We start from the raw sequence: 17993 nt of genomic DNA, 5'->3' as shown, positions 1-17993 counted from the left end.
ACCTGGCCTGGAGCTGGGCAGAGCTGCCCACTGCTGTCACGACTGCGGGCGTCTCTGCTCCCCGCGGGTGCCAGGAGTTCCCCCCCCGGGGGAGTTACAGCCCTCCTAACGCAGTGCAGCAATGCAAATACATGTCGGTAATCTGCTGTACAGCTCTCCCTCTCTCTTTAATTTTTAATTGCTGCTCTTGTTTCCTCTGGGCATCTCCCTTTGCAGCAGGGCAGTCAGGAAACCTTTCTGACCGAGAAAGCAGGTTCAGGCTTTCCTTTTACCGTTTGCGTTTCCTTCTGGGTGAAGGCAGGGTCATTGCTGGTTTTAATTAACACAGTAAGAAAAATGCACTCATTTCTTTCTCCAAGAAGAGAAAGGTAAATTCAGCTTCCCTTCTGCTCTCAAAACACGTAATCCTATTGGGAGCTGAGGAGTGATCCTTACCTCTATTATTTTCCTCTGCTGTAAGTGAATTAGCAGTTAATGGAAGTGAAGGATTGGCTGTGCTGGCAGGCTCGCAAGGGCAGGAGCTTCCCAAATTCCCCACGCAAGGCTGTGCTGATGCCGCCCTGGCTGTAGAATCCCATGTTTTACAGCTGACCTGGCCGTGCCCCTCCAGCGGGTACCCCAGCACCGCAGCGGTGTGTACCAGCATCCCGGGCTGCAACGCTCCGTGGAGACAGCAGCCGCAGCCCGGAGAGGGTTGGAACGTTCCTCCCGCTCCCCAGGCAGCGTGGAGCGATCTGGCGAGCTGGGATGCTGAGGGCTGCGACCAGCCTCTAACCCTGCCCGATCTGTCCCCGGGGGGATGCTGCTGGCTCTGACCTCTAAGCAGAAGCGCCGTACGTCACCGCTGGTCTCCCAGCTGCTGTCCCAGGGATGGAGGGGGCAGGGAACGGTGTCTGCCGGGGGTACGTTGCATCCCACCGAGGCCTCAGCCATGCAGAGAGCCTCAGGGACTGGAGAACAGCCTCAGGGACTGGAGAAGAGCCCCAGGGACCCCCGCAGTGGGTAAAACGCCCCCTGGGGTAGCGTCAGGTGCACTCGCAGCTGCCTTTTAGCTGAGCAGCGCTTCTGGTTTTCAAGCGTTGAAGGGAGACGTTGCATCTTCTGGAGGCTGTGGGCGCAGGGGACTCCACTCCAAGGCAGCAGATGAGCCTTTAACACCCGCAGCTTCGGTGCTCTCTGGCAGCAGCAAAGCCATCTGTGCTGCTGGAGATGTCCCACCAGCCGTGGCCCTTCCCGGTTCCTCTTGGCCCCTTTCAGCAGCCCTGGGGACCCGTGTGGCTCCTGCGCATCCTGAGGGTGGGGATGCAAAGGTGGCTATAGGATGCCACCATCCCCTCCCTCCTCTTGGCCCGCTGCCCTCTCCGAATGCCAACATATGAGCAAATGTAGGGTTCTTTTTGCTGCCCTCAGGAGGGCTGGGAACAGGCAGAAAGCCCCGATGCGCTGCAGGGGTGGAGCAGGACTGCCTGTACGGGCATCGCAGCCCTACGGGAGCCCCCGGTGCAGCGGGAGCCCGGTGCTGGCAGGCGTTTCTCCACCGAGGGGCGGCTGGTGATGCTTGCTGGCGCGGGAGATGGGTACCAGGCTTGAAGCCTTTCCGCCTTGTTGCTACAGAGATAGACAGAGGCGTGAATGCGGTAATTGAGGCTGAGCCAGTGACGGAGCTAAGTTGTTTTATATCAATAAAGAGCGCCTTGTCCCCAGCAATGTCGCTTGGGGCAGGACGGAGAAGTTGCTGTGACTAAGTGATCTTATGCCCAAAGCATTTGGGCATTGCAGCTCCCGCGATCAAATTATATTTCTTATCTCAAGGGCAAAATTGTGCGCGGGGAGAACTTGAGAAAGTAGCTTGTCGTAGCACATTACAGCTCGGTGGTTTACCGCGATTCTCCTCCCTCTGTGGAGCATTATTTTTCCATGAAGGCCCAGCAGCTTGAGGCTCGAGAGGAGGCTCCAAGAGGAAACATGGGCAGAGTCTGAGCCCCAGGCTCTGGAAAGCGTTGATGAAGAAGGGTCCTGGGCTGGAGCGGGGACTGGAGGGTCCTGGGGTGCCTTTGGAGCCCCAGCAGCACTTGGGCATTGCTCACCAAAAGCCAAGATAAACGCTGTCACTGTGACTTGTCTGGAGGTGCCCACGGCTCTGCCGCCTGCGGCTGAGCAGCTCTGACTGTCAGTGTCTGCCCTTCACAGGAGTATGATATTTTATTTAGGGTGGTTTACAGCCCACTTTGCCTTTATAACCCTTTTTCTCCAGTTGTGGTTGTCTGAACCCCCATGTTCTGCCCAGCGATGCCTGGGTTAGGGAACGTTGGGACTCAGGGGAACACGGTTGCTCAAGATCAGTGGAAAATTCCTGAGGTCTTTTGTGGGACCAGTGGCGTGGGGCGAGTCCTGGCTGCCAGAGGATGCTCGGAGCTGGAACCGCAGGTCACAAGCAGGACCACGGAGGTGGCTGGCTGGAGCCCATACCGGAGATGCTCCATGTCTGCCTCTGGCTGGGCAGGGGCTCTAACTGGTGGGAAACTGGTTTCTTTCATACCAGGGGGCTGCTGAGCGGGTTCTCTCCATTCCCTGCTGCTGCCTGATTTGTAATAGTAACAAACATCCACGTGTGTGTGTGTGTACGCGTATAACTTCAGCATATTGATTTTTGGGGACGTTGCTCCTTATTTGCCAAAGAAGATAATTCACCGCTTTATTACCATCCTTGGATTTTAGATTTATCCCTCGAAACAGCGAGCAAACTGGTAGTTAGTTAAGCTTTTGTTTCGAGCAGCAGCAGAGGGAAGGGACCATCTGCTGCCGCGCTTCCCCGGGGGGACGAGGGCCCCGTGGGGCCGAAGAACGCCACATTTCCATCCACGGGGTGAGGGATCCCACGCCCCGGCGCTGGTGGGAGCTGAGAGCGACAGAGGCAGCCCTGCCTGGCTCCCTGGCCAGCGTTGGGGGGCAATCCCTGCTCCCTCCCACCCCGGGAGATGCCTTTCCCCATCTCCAGAAAATCCCTCTCCCTCCTGGACTCGCCGGGTGCTCTGCGAGGAGAGGCTGGGGACCCGCGGCAAGGGGAGCAGCGGGCTCCGGTGGCCTCCCTCCCTCCCTCCCTGGCCTGGCCGCAGAGGTGTCCCTGCACGTCGGCGCTCCCCCGCTAGCCGCGGGCTTTGGGGGGGTTTGCACCTCGCTAATGGGGCTGTTACAGCATCGCCCATGCCTGTGTGCTGCCAGGCAGGGTAACGGGCATTGCCGGCGGGTGTGCTGGCGAAACGAAAGCGTGTTGAGTGAGGGTTGCCAAGAGTGGACTTCTGCATTTTGTTTTTTATTTTTATTTTTTATTTATTTTATTTTTTTAATTGTAATTTTTAGGTTTTTATTGTAATTTTTAGGTTTAATTGTATTTATTTTTTATTTTTTATTTTTATTTTTTTTATTTTTTATTTTTATTTTTTATTTTTATTTATTTATTTTTTTATTTTTTATTTTTAATTTTTTATTTTTGGCTGGCTACAGCAGGCACCTGGAGGATACCAAGGCGGCTGAGCTGCCTTCTGCCTGCCTGAGAAACGGCCATGGCCTTGGGGGGGGCTGGTGGGGGCCTTATCCAGCCCGTGGTCAGCCCTGGAGTGAGCCATGGAGGGGCACCATCTCCTCCCTCATCCCTTCTGCCCCCCCCCATGACCCTCACCCCTAAATCTTACAAAATTAATGTATCGGGCCTCGTCATACCCCGGCCTTTGCCTGCTGGGATGCTGCTGCTCAGCATGACCCGACGCTTGCAGGATGCGCAGAAGGACCTCAGCACTGGCATAGAATCACCTAGGTTGGAAGCGACCTTTAAGATCATCGAGTGTCGGGTCGTCCTGTCCCACAGCAAAATTCCCCCCACGCTGGAACTCTTGTAGCCCCTCGCTCTTCATTCCCCAGCATGGGATGCTCTGTTTTCCTCCCAGCCTCTCGGGAAGGCGCAGCCGGCTCCTGGCACGGGGGATTGACCACTTCCCGTCGGGTGTTTACACGCGTTAGGAGGGTTTCCAGCCCCACCACGCTGAGCCGGGCTCAGAGCCAGCGGCTCTGACTCCCGCTGCCGGCTGGAGTGATGCTCTCCAGAGCAGTCAGCGGGCAAACAGCAGGTTTGAAGGTGGTTTTACAGCTCAGATGAGGACACAAGGTCTCCTGGCGGAGGAGCAGGAGCCGGGAATGGAGGGAGCAGGCGAGAGCAAGGAGATCAGGGGTGGTAGGGTGCCCACAGCACCTTCGTGAGTCTGCTGCTTCCCTCCTTCACCAAAGGCTGGGTTAAGAATCATACAATCATAGAATGCGTTGGGTTGGAAGGGACCTCTCAAGGCCATCTAGTCCAACCCCCTGCAGTCAGCAGGGACATCTTCAACTGGATCAGGTTGCTCAGAGCCTCATCCAGCCTGGCCTTGAATGTCTCCAGGGATGGGGCCTCCACCCCCTCTCTGGGCAACCTGGGCCAGTGTCTCACCACCCTCAGTGGAAAGAACTTCTTCCTAATGTCTGATCTAAACCTAGACAAGAAAACCAAGTGGCTTTTCCAGAGGAGGCCAGATGCACCAAAATTCTCCGAACTACACTAAAAATGCCGAGGACTGAGGTCGCCTGGCTGGAGTCAGGCGTCTATCCAGCCCAGAGGCTCTGCACGCTCATGTCCACAATGTCTCCAGGGGATTCAGGGAGGGGTGTCCTTGCCCAGGTGTTGGGCTGCCCGTATCGAAGGTCAGGGAGAGCGGATCTAAGGGTTTGATTTTGGCCTGACAGCGCTGACCGCTGCTTCTGAGCCACCCTCTCTGCAGATCCTCAGCCTGCGTGTCCCTCTGCCCCAGCCTGCCATCATCCCGCTCAGTCCCGCTGTGGCCAGGGCTCCTTCCCCATCCCCTGTCCAGGAAAAACACAGATGAACGCAAAAATCCTTTGGTATTTATGAAACCCTAAAGGATATGTTTTTTTATTCTCGCTTCTCCTTGGCAAAAAAGTGCTGTTTCATGGGGAGAAAGTGCTGTTTTGTGGAAAATTTCCAGCTGTCTTCCGTCTCGGAGCTCGCCTGTGGCTGATGCTCTTGCAGCATACGCTGCTGGGAGCCCGCCCTGCTTTACACCAGGGAGAAGGAAGCGGAATGAGTGCCGGAGATCCCTATGGAAATGGGAGTTACGGTATCACAGCAGTCATAAAACGGCTTTTCCTCAGCCTCATGGGAAAACACCGGGATTCTGCACAAGCAGAGGAGCCTGCAATTAGTTTATAAATGAGGGGGGTGCTTGGGTGCTGGGAGGGCGCTGTAATAATTGCACAGACCCCACAGAGCAGATGGTTGAGCCGCACCAGGCTGGGGGGGTCTGGAAGAGTATTTCCCGCTCAGGAAGCAAGCGGGATGGAGAAGGGCTGGGAGAGCACAGGAGGAGAGCATCCAGCTGTGGGGAAGGCAAAGGGGCTGCTTTGCCCCGATGTCACCCTGTGCCGTACGGTGCTCACGGTGGCATTGAGTGTGGAGAGGGACAGCATGACACGAGGGGGACCTGTTCGCACCACAGCCCCCCCGGAAAACAGCTTGATCCTGTCCCGGAGCCCGGCCAAGCGTGCACACCGAGGACAACGCTCTCCTTCCAGCTCTCTGCGATTTCGTGCTCGCCCCACGGCGCGATGCATCCCCTCCCTCGCCGCCGCTGGGGTGCACCCATGGCACCCTCGCATCGGGGCTTGGAAATGGGGTGTCTCCGGGCTCCGTCTGCATTCAGCTCCTTTAACCCCGAGGCGTTGGGAGGTTTTTTGTGGCTGTCACCTTCCCGCCGTGAGCCGGGCACACCTCTGCTGAGCTCAGCAGCTGCTTCTCCTGCCTCAGCTCCCGCGGCCCCGTCTTTGTCTGCCCAAGGATGCCCCGCTGCCTCCCGGCCCCTCCACGCCACCCTGGGCCCTTCGGCAGCACCCACGGCTGCCTGGGGACACGGGGAAGCCACGTTGTGGGCCGTGACTGTGACCCCCCCCCCCAAGGAAGAAAGCAGGGTGATGGGGGGCAAAGCCACATGCCGGCGCTGTCAGAGCCAGACACTGGACCCCCCCCTTTGTCCCCAGAAGCGGGGCTTGCCCTGCTCCCCGCACCCCCCAAAAGCAAACAGCGCCCGCGGGGGCTGCGTGGTGGTTTGACCCCCCCCCTACTTTTCCCAATAAGGGCCACCCCCATCTCTCGAAGTCACCACGCCGGGGGCTGTCACCTGCCCGAGCATGCAGCGCTCCCCCCCTCGCCACGAAACAGCCATTCTCCCCCCAGAAATGCCTCTCCCCCCGCACCCCCCCGCGAGCAGCAGCCCCAGGGAATAACCACAACCCCCCCCCGCGGTGGGCACCCCCGCCCCGCGGCCGCTAGATGGCACGCCGGGCCCGGCGCAGCCTCCGCGGGGCGGTGCGGGGCGGAGCTGCCTCGGCGGGGGCTGCGCGGAGCGGGGCGCGGTGCGGTGCGGGGCTCCGCACGGGCTGAGCGGGAGCGGAGCTGGCCCGGCGATGGGCTCGGCCGGCCGCGGGTAGGGGTAAGGCGGGCGGGGAGGCGGGGGGGGGTGGAGGTGCTCCGCGCCCCGCCATGCGCCCCCGCGGAGCCCCGCGCTCCGCCCGCTGAGCCCCGGTGCGGGCTGGGGGGTGGTGGGGGTGGTTTGTTTTTTTTGTTTGGGGGGTGCGGGGGCCGCCCCCCCCGCAACTTTGAACGATGATCACAGTCAACGCGGATGGGAAGATAATGGTCAGGAGATGCCTCGTCACCTTGAGACCCTTTAGGTAAAGTTGTTATTTTCTTGCGTGTGTGTCCCCGCCTTGCTCGGGTGGGAAGCGGTCGTCGGAGCACGTTTTGCGGGGGGAGGTGGCGGTTTCTGTGGGTCGCCGTGGGGTGTGTGGGGGGGTTAAGCCCAGGTGAGGATGTCAGGGATCCAGGCAAGTTTGCCCGCAGGTCAGCGTGCTGGTCCTGCAGCGCTCGCTCTCTGGTGGCTCCCGGTTCACTTGTCACGCCGGTATCTTTTTTGGGGTTAATTACAGGGCTTTTTGATGCTGTCTTTTTTTAATACTTTTCTCAGAGGTGTTGGTACTCGGGGGGAGTCCGTTCCTCTGGTTTAAATCCACTCGCGCTGATGGGGATTTTGAAACCCACCCTGAACTGGGGGCAGGGCTGGGGCTGGTATCCCAGCTGGGAACCCTCTGTCTCCAGCACGCTCCTGCCCACCTATTGCTTTTTCCGCCTTGGTGTAACTCTCCCTGGTTTTGCTTCCATGCATTCTTTTTCCCCCTCCAGTCCTTGCTCTCCAGCGTCCTTATTCCACCGGAGATGCTTGTGGCTTGAGACACACGGGAGGCGCTGGGAATTGCTTGGTTTTAATATGGGGAGAGGGACCGCTAACCCCAGAAGGGGAAGGTGCCGGGGGTGAAGCACAGGGTGGGATGAGCCCAGCCCAGCGGTTGCCAGCGCTCCCTGCTGTGTTTGGGGGACAGGGATCACCTGGGATCACCAGAGGGATCTGCTCGCTGCCTTTGTGCTTCGCCCAGGCCACCGCCTGGAGCTGGGAAGGAGGATGGGGCTGTGCTTGCTCTGCTTGGTGCTTGCGCTCAGGTTTGACGATGCTGTCTGCCCGCTCCCCGGGAGCTGTCTGGCTCTGCGCCGCTTGCCTGGAGGGATTCCTGCGGCCGGATCCCGCAGCAGTGCCCTGGGGCTGGGGGACTTGGCCAAGGTGGTGTCGGAAAGCGGTGGCGGAGCAGGGGCACGAAGGGTCCCCACGGCTCAGGCTTGCTCCGAGCACGGGCTGGGGAAGGGCAGTGGGAGAGGTGGGAAGGACGCGCGCACCCCAGGGTGCTCTTTGCTTGGCTGTTTGCTTTCTTCAGTGGGTTTGAAGTCTGTAGTGAGGAAGTGACTGGCCTTGCTCCCCCCGGTGCCGCAGGGAGAGCCCGTCTTCAGGAGTGACCTGGGCTCAGGCTGGGGCAGCGCAGGGACTGAGACGCACGGTGGTCACAAAGTCCCGTTGGAGATGAGGATGTGTGTGGACAAGGGGTTTGTGATGGCAGGAGAGCACCAGGCTGGAGGGTCCCTGGTGTCCGTACCAGAGCGAAGCCCCAGCACGGTGCTGTCTGTGTGCCCTGGACTGGCCTCTGCTCTCAAACCAGTGCAGACCAGTACGAGTGCCACTGGAACCAGCAGGGTGACCCTGTTGTTAACCAGTCAGGCTTCCCCTGTGTAAGTGGAGGTATTCCCAAGACTTTCCTAGGTGTCCCGCAGCATCCATCTCTGTGCCTCCTCCACGTTGGTGTTCTGCTGAGCCTGACCCCTCCATGCCACAGTCTTGTGTCGCCTTGCCCCCAGCCCAGCCTGGGCAAGCGATGGCACTGCCCCACTCCAGCTGTAACCTGGTGCAAATCGATCAGCACCCCACCTTCACAGCTGGGGTGAATCAGGGACGACCTGCAGGAGCGGGAGAAGATACTGGCAATTCAGGATGGGTCCTGTAAATCCAGTGCTCGTTGCTGGCTGGGCAAAGCCGCGCTGCTCCACGGAAGCCCATGGTACAATCCCTCACCTGGTCTAGACTCCTGGCAGCGGTGCCATGAGCAAACAGAGAACAGGAAACCTGACCCTTTCCACCAAAACATTTAATTAAGCACGCTCCAGACATGCTTAGCAAAGCAATGCAAAGCCGTGAGCTGCGAAGGTGAATGGGAACGGGAGGGAGAGCAAATCAGTGTTTCTAGGAATGTCCGAGGATGGCTCTGACTTCATCTCAGTCCCAAAAGGTGTTTCGTTTGTGACAGTGCTGGATTTCCGGCAAGAATTCACCATGGGTCCAGCTCATCCAGCTGTTGGTTTTGCGGAACATGGGGAATTCAGGCAAGTTTGTCAGCTGGAAAGCAAAGCCAGGCTTTTCACGTGTCTAAGACATTGGCCAGGAAGAGAATTCGCTGTGCTCCCCTTCGTGGAGGAAGATTCCCGTGGCTGAGCATCATTTTGACAGCGCCGCGACGGTGTTGGGCTCGGAGCAAAACAAGGTTTGCTGGAGAGGGAGCATCGTGTGTCAGCCTGGCTGCTGCTGCTGCTAGGAATTGTGGCTCAGCTTTGGGGTTCGAGAGCCTTGGGTGTTGAAAACTGCTCTAATAAAAGATATTACTGTTCCCTTGGGTTCCCCGCGCACCTGCGTAATGTTCTCCCCGTAGGTCCCCGCTGGGTGATGCAGCACCGTGGGCACAACCCCGGTGTCGCAGCCCCGTGACACCTTCCTCCCCCCATCGCTTCCCAGCTCATCGCTCAGACCCTCCTGGCTGCATCCGGCTTTCAGTTGCATGGGCCAAAATCTGCAATGGCTGTGACATCACTTGCAATTTTCACTAAAGACTCGGAGAATTTGGCTTCCTTCTCTTTTGGGTATCGAACCAGACCCCAGCATTGTGAATATTTCTGTTTGGGGAGGACGTGGAGAGGGACTTGGCACCAGAACCCTGGCCGGGCGATGGATTAAATGCGATGTGTGATGGCAGAGTGCAGAGTAAATGTTACTTGGTCATTGGAGCTCCACGGTCTTCAGTGAGTTAGGCTTGATTTTGGGGGCAGAGGACCCAGTGCATTTGATGGGCAATTTGGAAGATCTGGGCTCCGGTATGTTTTTACCTACCTCATGGTATTTGTTTTCTGCATAAGGAGTTGCTGCTCAGTTAAGCTGGGCCAGGCGTTTTTATTCACCTGGAGAAGATCAGCACAAAGTAGAAGTGATGGGTCCTCAGGCTGAGACCTGTCCCTGCAGCTCCCTGCTCCCCGGAGCACTGCTGCTGGGCTGGACCCACGTCTCTCCTAAAGCACATCAATTCCAGTTCGGCTCCGATCCCTCTTTTTTAGGGGAAAACGCATCCTGCGTCTCCCCTATTCTCCCTGTAATCCAGTCAAAACCAAAAAGATTTTGGCTCCTAATGAGATACTAGAGCATAGATCACCTTTGAATCTTTTTCTTTCCTTCCTCTTTTTCTTTCTTCTCGGTGTTTCACTCCTTGCCAGAGTGTAATTATGAAGATTAAAATGTGTAAACAAGGTCTTGCATAATGATGAAGATATTGTCAATAGGAGGGGCGAGAACGAAGAGCTCTTATTATTATAATCAGGTGATGCTTCCTTAAAAGGTCCCTTGGGGGAAGGAGGAGGCGGTTGGCATCAGGAAGGGGACTTTGGGTGGGTTTTGTACCATGATGTGCTCCCAGGGAAGACCCTCGGTTGTGGGGCACAGCTGGGCTTTGACCTCCTCCTCCTCCAGCCTGTGCCCTCTCCACTGTGCTGTTGTCCTCTCCTGCCGGGGAGGTGCCATGGCAGACGGCTTTCGCCCTCTCCTGCTCTAAGGACAAATTCATCCCTCCGAGGCTGAGATGGGTGCTGCCACCCCCTCCGTCCTGTTCGCGAGAGCAGCACTGTGCTGCGTAGCTGGGCACAGGCTGTGATAATGGGAACGGACTGATGTCCCCAAATCAGCACTTCCCCAAGCAATTTCTGGGACACCACGTTGCTTTGCAGCATCAGGGATGCTCTGCTGCCTCCGCAATCACTTCCCTGCCGGAGCTGGACCACGAGTCTCTGGAAACCCTTCTCCCAGGTCTGCTTTGGGAGAGGGGCTGAGGTTTGTAGTCATCTCCACGTGTAAATGCCGCAGTTTGATGGTTCATCAGCATCTGCTGGGCAGGGATGTCTGTGCGCCGCTGGCGGCTGCTTGTAGGGCTCACCGGCTGTGCCTATAGACAGGTCTTCAGGGACAGGAGCCTGGATTAGCCGAGTGCACGATGCTTTTTATAGCTTGTTTAAACTGCTTTCCACCCCCCCGCGGGACAGGCTCATTCAGAAATAAAAGGGGCTGGCGCTGCTTTGCTCCCGCAGTGCCTGCGCAGGGGTGTCGGGCAGTTTTACTCATGCACTCGAGTGTCCCCTCTCCCAGGTGGACCAGCTCTCCCAGAGCCTGACTGTGGGTCTCCAAAGGGGTCAGTGAGTGTTTGCTCTGGGTTGAGTGTGCTGCTCGCAGAGCTCGTTAACGCTAATGAGCCCAGGGTGTTGCCTTTTCTCTTATTAGGGAGGTAAGAAGAGGGCTGGGGTGCTGCTGGTCCAGAGCCAGCTGACCTTGGTCTGCTGGGACCCAGCTGGGGAGGGGGCAGGGCTGATCCGTGGGGGCAGAGGGGGATGGATGGGGGTTAGATGCCCGTCTGTGGTGGGCAGGGCTGATCCTCCTCGGAGCCGGCAGAGGAAGGAAACCCTTTGCTCTTGAGCTGCCTGATGCTGAGAGCAAAGCTGCCCTGGGTCTGGGGCTCAGGTGTGCGTCATCGGGATGGAGGTAGGGAGCCCGTGGGGTCCCACGGAGGCACCATGTCTTTCCCAGGAATTCTCCGGGCAGGAGAAGCCTGGTCATGCCGTGCTGGGGCAGTAGGGACCTGCCCCGGCAGCTCCTCCAGCACATCTCCCTGGGGAAGCCCAGTCCTTCCTGAGCTGCTTGACGCTGTACTTCAGCTCTCCACAACATCTCCGGTAGCTAATGAGCGCTTTGAAGCGAGTTACTTTATTTTGCCAACCCTTTCCAGCAACAGATAATTGCAATGCTGGCACGTTGTAGCCCGGACTTCATGGCTGGCTCCTAATCTGCTGCCTTTTAACTACACAATTACGACTAGATGGAGGGCTGTGGCGTTCCTTTGCAAGCCTTTCTCTGGAAAAACCTGGTTTGGGTGTCGGGCGGCTCCTCTGTGTTTCTGCGCGTGGCTCCTGAGCCCCGCGGATAGTGCTGTGAACTTGTGAAGAGGAGTTACTGGTTCCTGTCCCTGGTGGTTTTGCTTCCCTTCGGCTCGGGGCTGCTGAGAGAGCCCCTGAGGGCTTGCTCAGCTCCTGATCCCACGTAGGATTTGTCTGTTCGAAGATAAACCCGCTGTTTCACACGGCTGGCGGGCGGTTGTCTTTTCTCCTTCTGTCTCCTTCTCCTCCCGTCTCTTTCTCCTTCTCCTCCTTGAATTTTGCCTCGGGTTGGCCAGCGGAGATCCCCGCTGTGGCTCGGGGAGCTGCCGTACGTGGTGCCTGGCGGCGGCTCTGCCCGTGTGCCTGTTGGAGGATGCTGCAGCTCCGCGGGGACTCGGAGGCGGCAGCGGCATCCCTGAGTGGTGGAAAGAAGCCAGCCGTCCGTCCCTCGGTGCAGCGTGTCCTGCTTGCGCACCGGGGAGACGGGAAGGCTTGGCTTTACGCTCCCTGCTGCACGTGAACCCTCTCGCTTGCACAGAGCTCCTGCCTTCGGCCTTTTCACATCTCAAAAAAGTTACGGAGCCTAAATTTGGCCTGAATAGGAGCAGTGCTGAGAGCTCCTGCCTCTCTCGCAGCTGGAGGTGACCACGGAAAAAAGAAGGCTCCGAGGAGACCTTATAGTGGCCTACCAGTATCTCAAGGGGGCCTACAGGAAAGCTGGGGAGGGACTTTTTAGGATGTCAGGTGATGGTAGGACTAGAGGGAATGGATTAAAACTAGAGATGGGTCGATTCAGCCTGGACGTTAGGAAGAAGTTCTTCACCGTGAGGGTGGTGAGACACCGGAACAGGCTGCCCAGAGAGGTGGTGGAAGCCCCATCCCTGGAAGTTTTTAAGGCCAGGCTGGACGGGGCTCTGAGCAACCTGATCTAGTGGGAGGTGTCCCTGCCCAGGGCAGGGGGCTTGGAACTAGATGATCTTTAAGGTCCCTTCCAACCTGAACCATTCTATGATTCTGTGAGCTCGGCTGGGAGCGACGTGGGGGTCGGCATCCTGCCCGGCACATCCCTTGGGAGCCGCTTTCCTGCCGCGCCATCCCACGCTCTGGGTGAACAAAGCAGTGATGGGATGGTCCCAGGCCACCACGTGTGCTGCCAGCACATGTCCATCCTCGTCCTGCTGTGCGCAGGCAATGCCGAGCACAATGGCAAATACCAGTGGCCTAGTTACAGGGGAACAAAAGACCTTTTTTTTAAAAAAAAAATAGGGTTTTTTTTAGATCCTTTAGGAGGAAGGGAAGGTACAAGATCTGTCTTTTCTCTGGGCTGTCCCAGGAGGAATGTGGGAATTGTTTATTGTGGTGGTTCCTGTGGTCTTCTGGGGCTGTTGGGGTACTGGGCTGGATGTAGTGGAGCATCACGTGGGCAGTCGTGGGCTGGCTCAGCTTTCCCTCTGAAGGCACAAGTCTTCTGCTCCCTGTCGAGTGTCAGAGCAGGCTGCAGGGATTTCGGAGGGTGTTCTCAGGCAAAACCCGCCTGCTCGGTGCCAGGGTTTGGGCAGAAGCATCTCGGGGCTCTTCATGAAACGTGTGTGGGTCTGGCTGTGAGGGACCTCACTGGCGTGCTCTTATGGGGCTGGGGCGGCAGAGATGCTCCTCCCCTGGGCTGGAGAGGGTGAGCCACAGGGATGGAGCGGTTGGGGAGGAGGCAAGGATTGTTCCGGATGCCTCTTCCAGGCATCCCCCCAAAAAAGCAACTCGTGCTGCTGTGCAGAAGGATGACCCCGGGGGGCGAAGGGTGGTGGGGCTGTCACAGGAGAGAGCTGGTTGCTCGTCACCCCTCGCTGCAGCTGTGCTTTCTCTCCCGCAGGATATTCGTGCTGGGCATTGGATTTTTCACCCTGTGCTTCCTAATGACGTCGCTGGGAGGGCAGTTCTCAGCCAAGCGCCTGGGGGACTCCCCCTTCACCATCCGGACTGAAGGTAAGCCCGTTTCCGTGCTCGTTCTGTCCCGCGGGATGCTCAAGGAACCCCACGCTGTGGTCCAGCTGAGCTGATGAGCGCCAGGGATGCAGGGGGAGGGTGATGCTTGGATGCCTCCATTCCCAAGGCTCCCTCCTGACCCATTTCAGGGACGTCAGGGTGGCTCAGGGTCCTGTTGGCACTTCTTGCCGTGGCTTGGGGCATTTTTGCAGCCGTGTGGCTCAAACCTGGCTGCGTTCGCATCCCGAGGTGTACAGGCACAGCAGGGACGTGTGGATGCTGACCCTGGCTCTCAGGAGAGGGATGGGAAAAGGCGGGTGATGGGATTAGACCTGCTGCTGCTGGCGGCGGTGTGGGTTGCGTGGGCTGCACCCAGTCCCACGTGCTGAGGGTGCTTGGAGGGCTCAGTGGTTTGGGGCAGTTTTGGTCTGCAGGGAGAGGAAATTGTTCCTTAGGGATGGGAAAAGAAAAGGCCTTTGTGGTTTCATGGAGGTACTGAGATGTGGAAGAGAAATATTCTGGTTTTTAGCAAGCGCGTTTTCTGCTACATTTGTTAAAACACCTTTTTTGGTGGGATGTGCAGTCAGCTCACAGACGGCTTCCGTGGTGGGAGGGTCGTGTCCTACCCTGGCTGGGGGAGGATGTCGCTCCATTGAATTGAGCTTTGCCCTGACTTTTCCTCTGCGATCCCAGCCTGGACAGCACGACTGAATTGCACGCAGGGCAATGCCCCGCTTGAACTCGGGTGAGCCGGGTGAGATAGGCTTGGTCAGGCCACCGGCATCTTCTCCTCCTCCGTACCAAAGGCATAGAGGGATCTGAGCTCACCAGCCTCGCCTGGAATGTGATTTTGGGGCATTAAATCCTCCCCTTGTGATGCTAGAAGAAGCGCTAGTTGCTTTCCTACAAGAGGAGAGGACTAAAGTGCTGGTTTCCAGAAGTCGGATGGTGCTTGTAAACTGCTTAGTTGACTTTCAGAGAGATGGATGTGCCGCCTGCGGCAGCTGGCTTTGCTTTCTCCCCCGTGGATGGAGCACACGGCAGCTCGCGTTTCTCCCCCTGTGCTCCCCTAATCGTTCCCGTCACCAGCTCCATTAAGCCCCTTCTCCAAAGCATTTGCCGGGCTGACCTCAGCCGGAGCAGGTGGCAGGATCGGGGCCTTTCGGTGTTTTTTGCATGTTTTATCGTGGTCAGGCTGCCTGCCCCTGCCAGGAGAGTGGGTGCTGTGCTAATGTCCCTACCCCAAGCACAGCTGGTGATCTGAAGCCTGGTTATAGGGGACTTTTTCCTTCTTGGGATGAGAAGCGGCATGTGAGGAGGGTGGGCAGAAGCCCCCGGACCACCGCCTTCTCCAAATCTGGCTTTTAAGGAGATGTGTCCTGAAAAGATTCTTCAGTTTGGAATAAAAAGTGTCACTTGTTACGCCTGTCCTCTGTCCCAGGAGAGCCCCAGCATCCCCGGGGAGTTTGGAGAGAACTAGAAGACAGGCAAAGAGGGACTGATTAACAGTGGGACCAGCCCAGGCTGAGAGGTGGCACAGGGCGTGCTGCAAAAAGCAGCAAAGGTTGCTGGAAACCTGCAGAAGCCCTTGGTCCCACCCCAGAGGACTCTAAAATTGTAGTGAAACGATGGCAAAAATACAATTATTCAGCTTCTTTATCCCCTTTCTGGATGCCTTGGGGTGGAATGGCTTTTCCCATCCTCATTCTTGTCATCAATTTAACCCAGATCTTTGAGTCCACTGACTCCCGTCCTTGCGTGGCTGTGACTTACCGGGTGCAGTGCTGGAGCTGGATCAAAAGAAACCTCCTTTCTCAGGCTCTCGCACCTCTGAGTCCTCCGCACTTACTGCTCTAGGTGATTAAATCGAGGTGTGTAAATGGGTTCAGCTTCTTGCATCTGAGCTCCGGGTCATTTTGGGGCCAAAATGGCCGTTTTGCCAGAGATGGCCACTGCTTTGCTCCAAGGCTGTGCGGGTCTGGATGTCACTTCTGGTAATGGCTGGTTGGTCTCATTTAAAGAAGAAGAAAAAAAAAATTATGACCTCTTAATTTGTCAAGCTTTTGGTCTCTTAGGTCTGTGACTGGCTAAGCCAAGTCCTGCTTTGTCAGGAAGCTCAGAAATTCAGTGTAAAACCTTTTTTTTTTTTTTTTTTTTTTTTTTTTTCCCCCTTTATTGGATGGATTTGCCAAGCAAGGCATTACTTCCAGATGAATCGCTGCAAATTTGGCTGTTGCTGTGCTTCTTGTTGGGGAAGGTTTGGTTCATTCATGGTCTCACACACTGTTTTGAAACATGAAATATCCTCTCTCCTATCTCTGGAGGAAGGATGCCGTTTCGGAAGAAGGTTATATTCTTTGTCTCCAGGACTTGGGAGGCACAACCTGAGGGGCTTTTTCTTGCTTGTTAAGACTGGGTTCAGCCTGTCGGGGTTCAGCCTGTCCTGTGATACTGGTACAGAGGGACTGGCCGTCCCACAGGGTGGTGATGCTGTTCTCAGCAGGGCTCCCTGCACGCAGCTACACGGGGCCAGAAACCCTGAAAACGGAGCAGGACTGAGACTTCATAGAATGTGTTGGGTTGGAAGGGACCTCTCAAGGCCATCTAGTCCAACCCCCCTGCAGTCAGCAGGGACATCTTTAACTAGATCAGGTTGCTCAGAACCTCATCAAGTCTGGCCTTGAATGTCTCCAGGGATGGGGCCTCCACCCCCTCTCTGGGCAACCTGGGCCAGTGTCTCACCACCCTCAGTGGAAAGACTTCATGGCATGTACAAGACTGGAGCTGGACAAGAGCTGGCCATTGTCACGGCAGACCCATCTCTGTCACCTTTGAAAGGTTGTGGCTGTTGGGGGAGGCTCTGATGGCTGGAAAAACCAACTATGGGACCCATAGAAAAAGGCAGGGAGGGACGATGCGTGCTGGGCAACCTCACCAGTGCCACTGGGAAATGGGGAGTCCAAAGCCGGTGGGAAGCTGGTGAGATGGGGAAACTCCATCCTTGGAGACTTTCAAAACGCATCTGGCTGGCGTGAGGTTGCGGGCAGCTCGGTGGGACCCTCAGGTCTGCTCTGGATGGAGCAGGAGGTTGGGGAAGGGGTTCCAGGGGTCCCTCCTGGCTGAGGTGATGCCGAGCTCCCGTCGAGGAACACTGAGCGCCAACCTCGGTGCGGGGTGATGGGAACAGAGGTGGATATGCTTTTTATCCATGCTGCAAAGCCTCAACAGGTCTGTTTGAATAACGAACTGGCATTTAATTAACATGCGTGATGGATCCCAAGGAAACCCAAGAAATATTGCTGGTTGTTGTTGTTGCCGTTACGCGCACGATGCTGGTCTGAAGGAGCAGGTTAATTTTGCTGGGCTGATTATCTCTTGGTGTGAGTGATGGTGGGAAGCGGGCCAGTGTTCGCACAAACCTGGACAGGTTGAGGGCTGTTGGCTTTGTAGGAGTTACTGGGTGCGCGGGCTGGGGTCTGCCATGCGTCGAAGCCTGGATTTCGTATCTCCTGGGACCCGGCTCCCAGTGTGAAACCCTCTGGAGCGCACCGGTGGTCCCGCTGGGGGAAGGAGCCCGGTCCCTGCTGCCTTCCTCTCCACATGAGCTCATCAAAGCGTTGGGTTGAACGGGCCCTTTCGAGCATTATTCGTTAATTGATTAATTGTGCATTGCAAGCTGGCAGCATCCTCTCCCCGTACGCTCTGGCTGCGGGCTGCTTTACCAGTGTAGCCGCTGTATTTAGTCGGGTGTGTTTGTGGCGAGCAAGTGGCAGCTCCTATGGTCCTTCCCGGGGGCGTCCTGGCTTTTGTGGCTGCTTTGCTCCCGTCCTTCCTTCCCTGTGTCCCGCCAGGCTCCGCAGCGATGCTCTGTGAGTGAAGCTGCCCATGGACTTCAATGCAAAGAGCCGCGGGGGATCAAACCCAGCATCCAAGCCCTTGGAAATCATTTACATCGGAGAAATCCTGTTGGGTGGTGGATAAGTGGTAAAACCCAGGGATCGTGGTCCAGGCTGGGCTGGGGGTGTTCCTGTTTCCCCCCTGAGTGTCGTGACCAGCCCAGGACGGAACTATGGATATTGCAGTCCAAGGGGAAGCTTGTGAAAACACCCCGGGCTTGCTCAGAGCTTTCTTGGCTTCTGAACTCTGCGAGCAGCCGGTGAAAACCAACGTGAAGATAGATGTGAGGCAGGAGCATAAAAAGGAGAAAGGGATAATGTCACAGTCCAAAAGTTAATCCCATTTTAAATTTTATTTTTATATGTGAATCCCCTTCTTGGAGGCTCTCTCCAAA

At 56.9% G+C, this 17993-nt stretch overlaps 1 protein-coding gene across 2 annotated transcripts in view; it reads left to right on the top strand.

The window, feature by feature from the left end:
• Nucleotides 1-6680: 6680 nt before the first annotated feature.
• MGAT5B (alpha-1,6-mannosylglycoprotein 6-beta-N-acetylglucosaminyltransferase B) overlaps nucleotides 6681-17993 on the top strand; it is a 72055-nt gene continuing 60742 nt past the window's right edge. For both annotated transcript variants that reach the window (XM_054221672.1, XM_054221671.1), the window contains exons 1-2: nucleotides 6681-6774; nucleotides 13590-13702. In XM_054221672.1, coding sequence (XP_054077647.1) covers nucleotides 6707-6774; nucleotides 13590-13702 — 181 coding nt within the window. In that variant the 5' untranslated portion in view covers nucleotides 6681-6706. The remainder of the gene's footprint in view (nucleotides 6775-13589; nucleotides 13703-17993) is intronic.

Source organism: Rissa tridactyla, chromosome 15 (assembly GCF_028500815.1).
Source record: "Rissa tridactyla isolate bRisTri1 chromosome 15, bRisTri1.patW.cur.20221130, whole genome shotgun sequence".
Classification (NCBI taxonomy): Eukaryota; Metazoa; Chordata; class Aves; order Charadriiformes; family Laridae; genus Rissa; species Rissa tridactyla.
The sequence above is the reverse complement of the archived record's forward strand: the minus strand, read 5'-3'. Positions and strand labels throughout refer to the sequence as shown.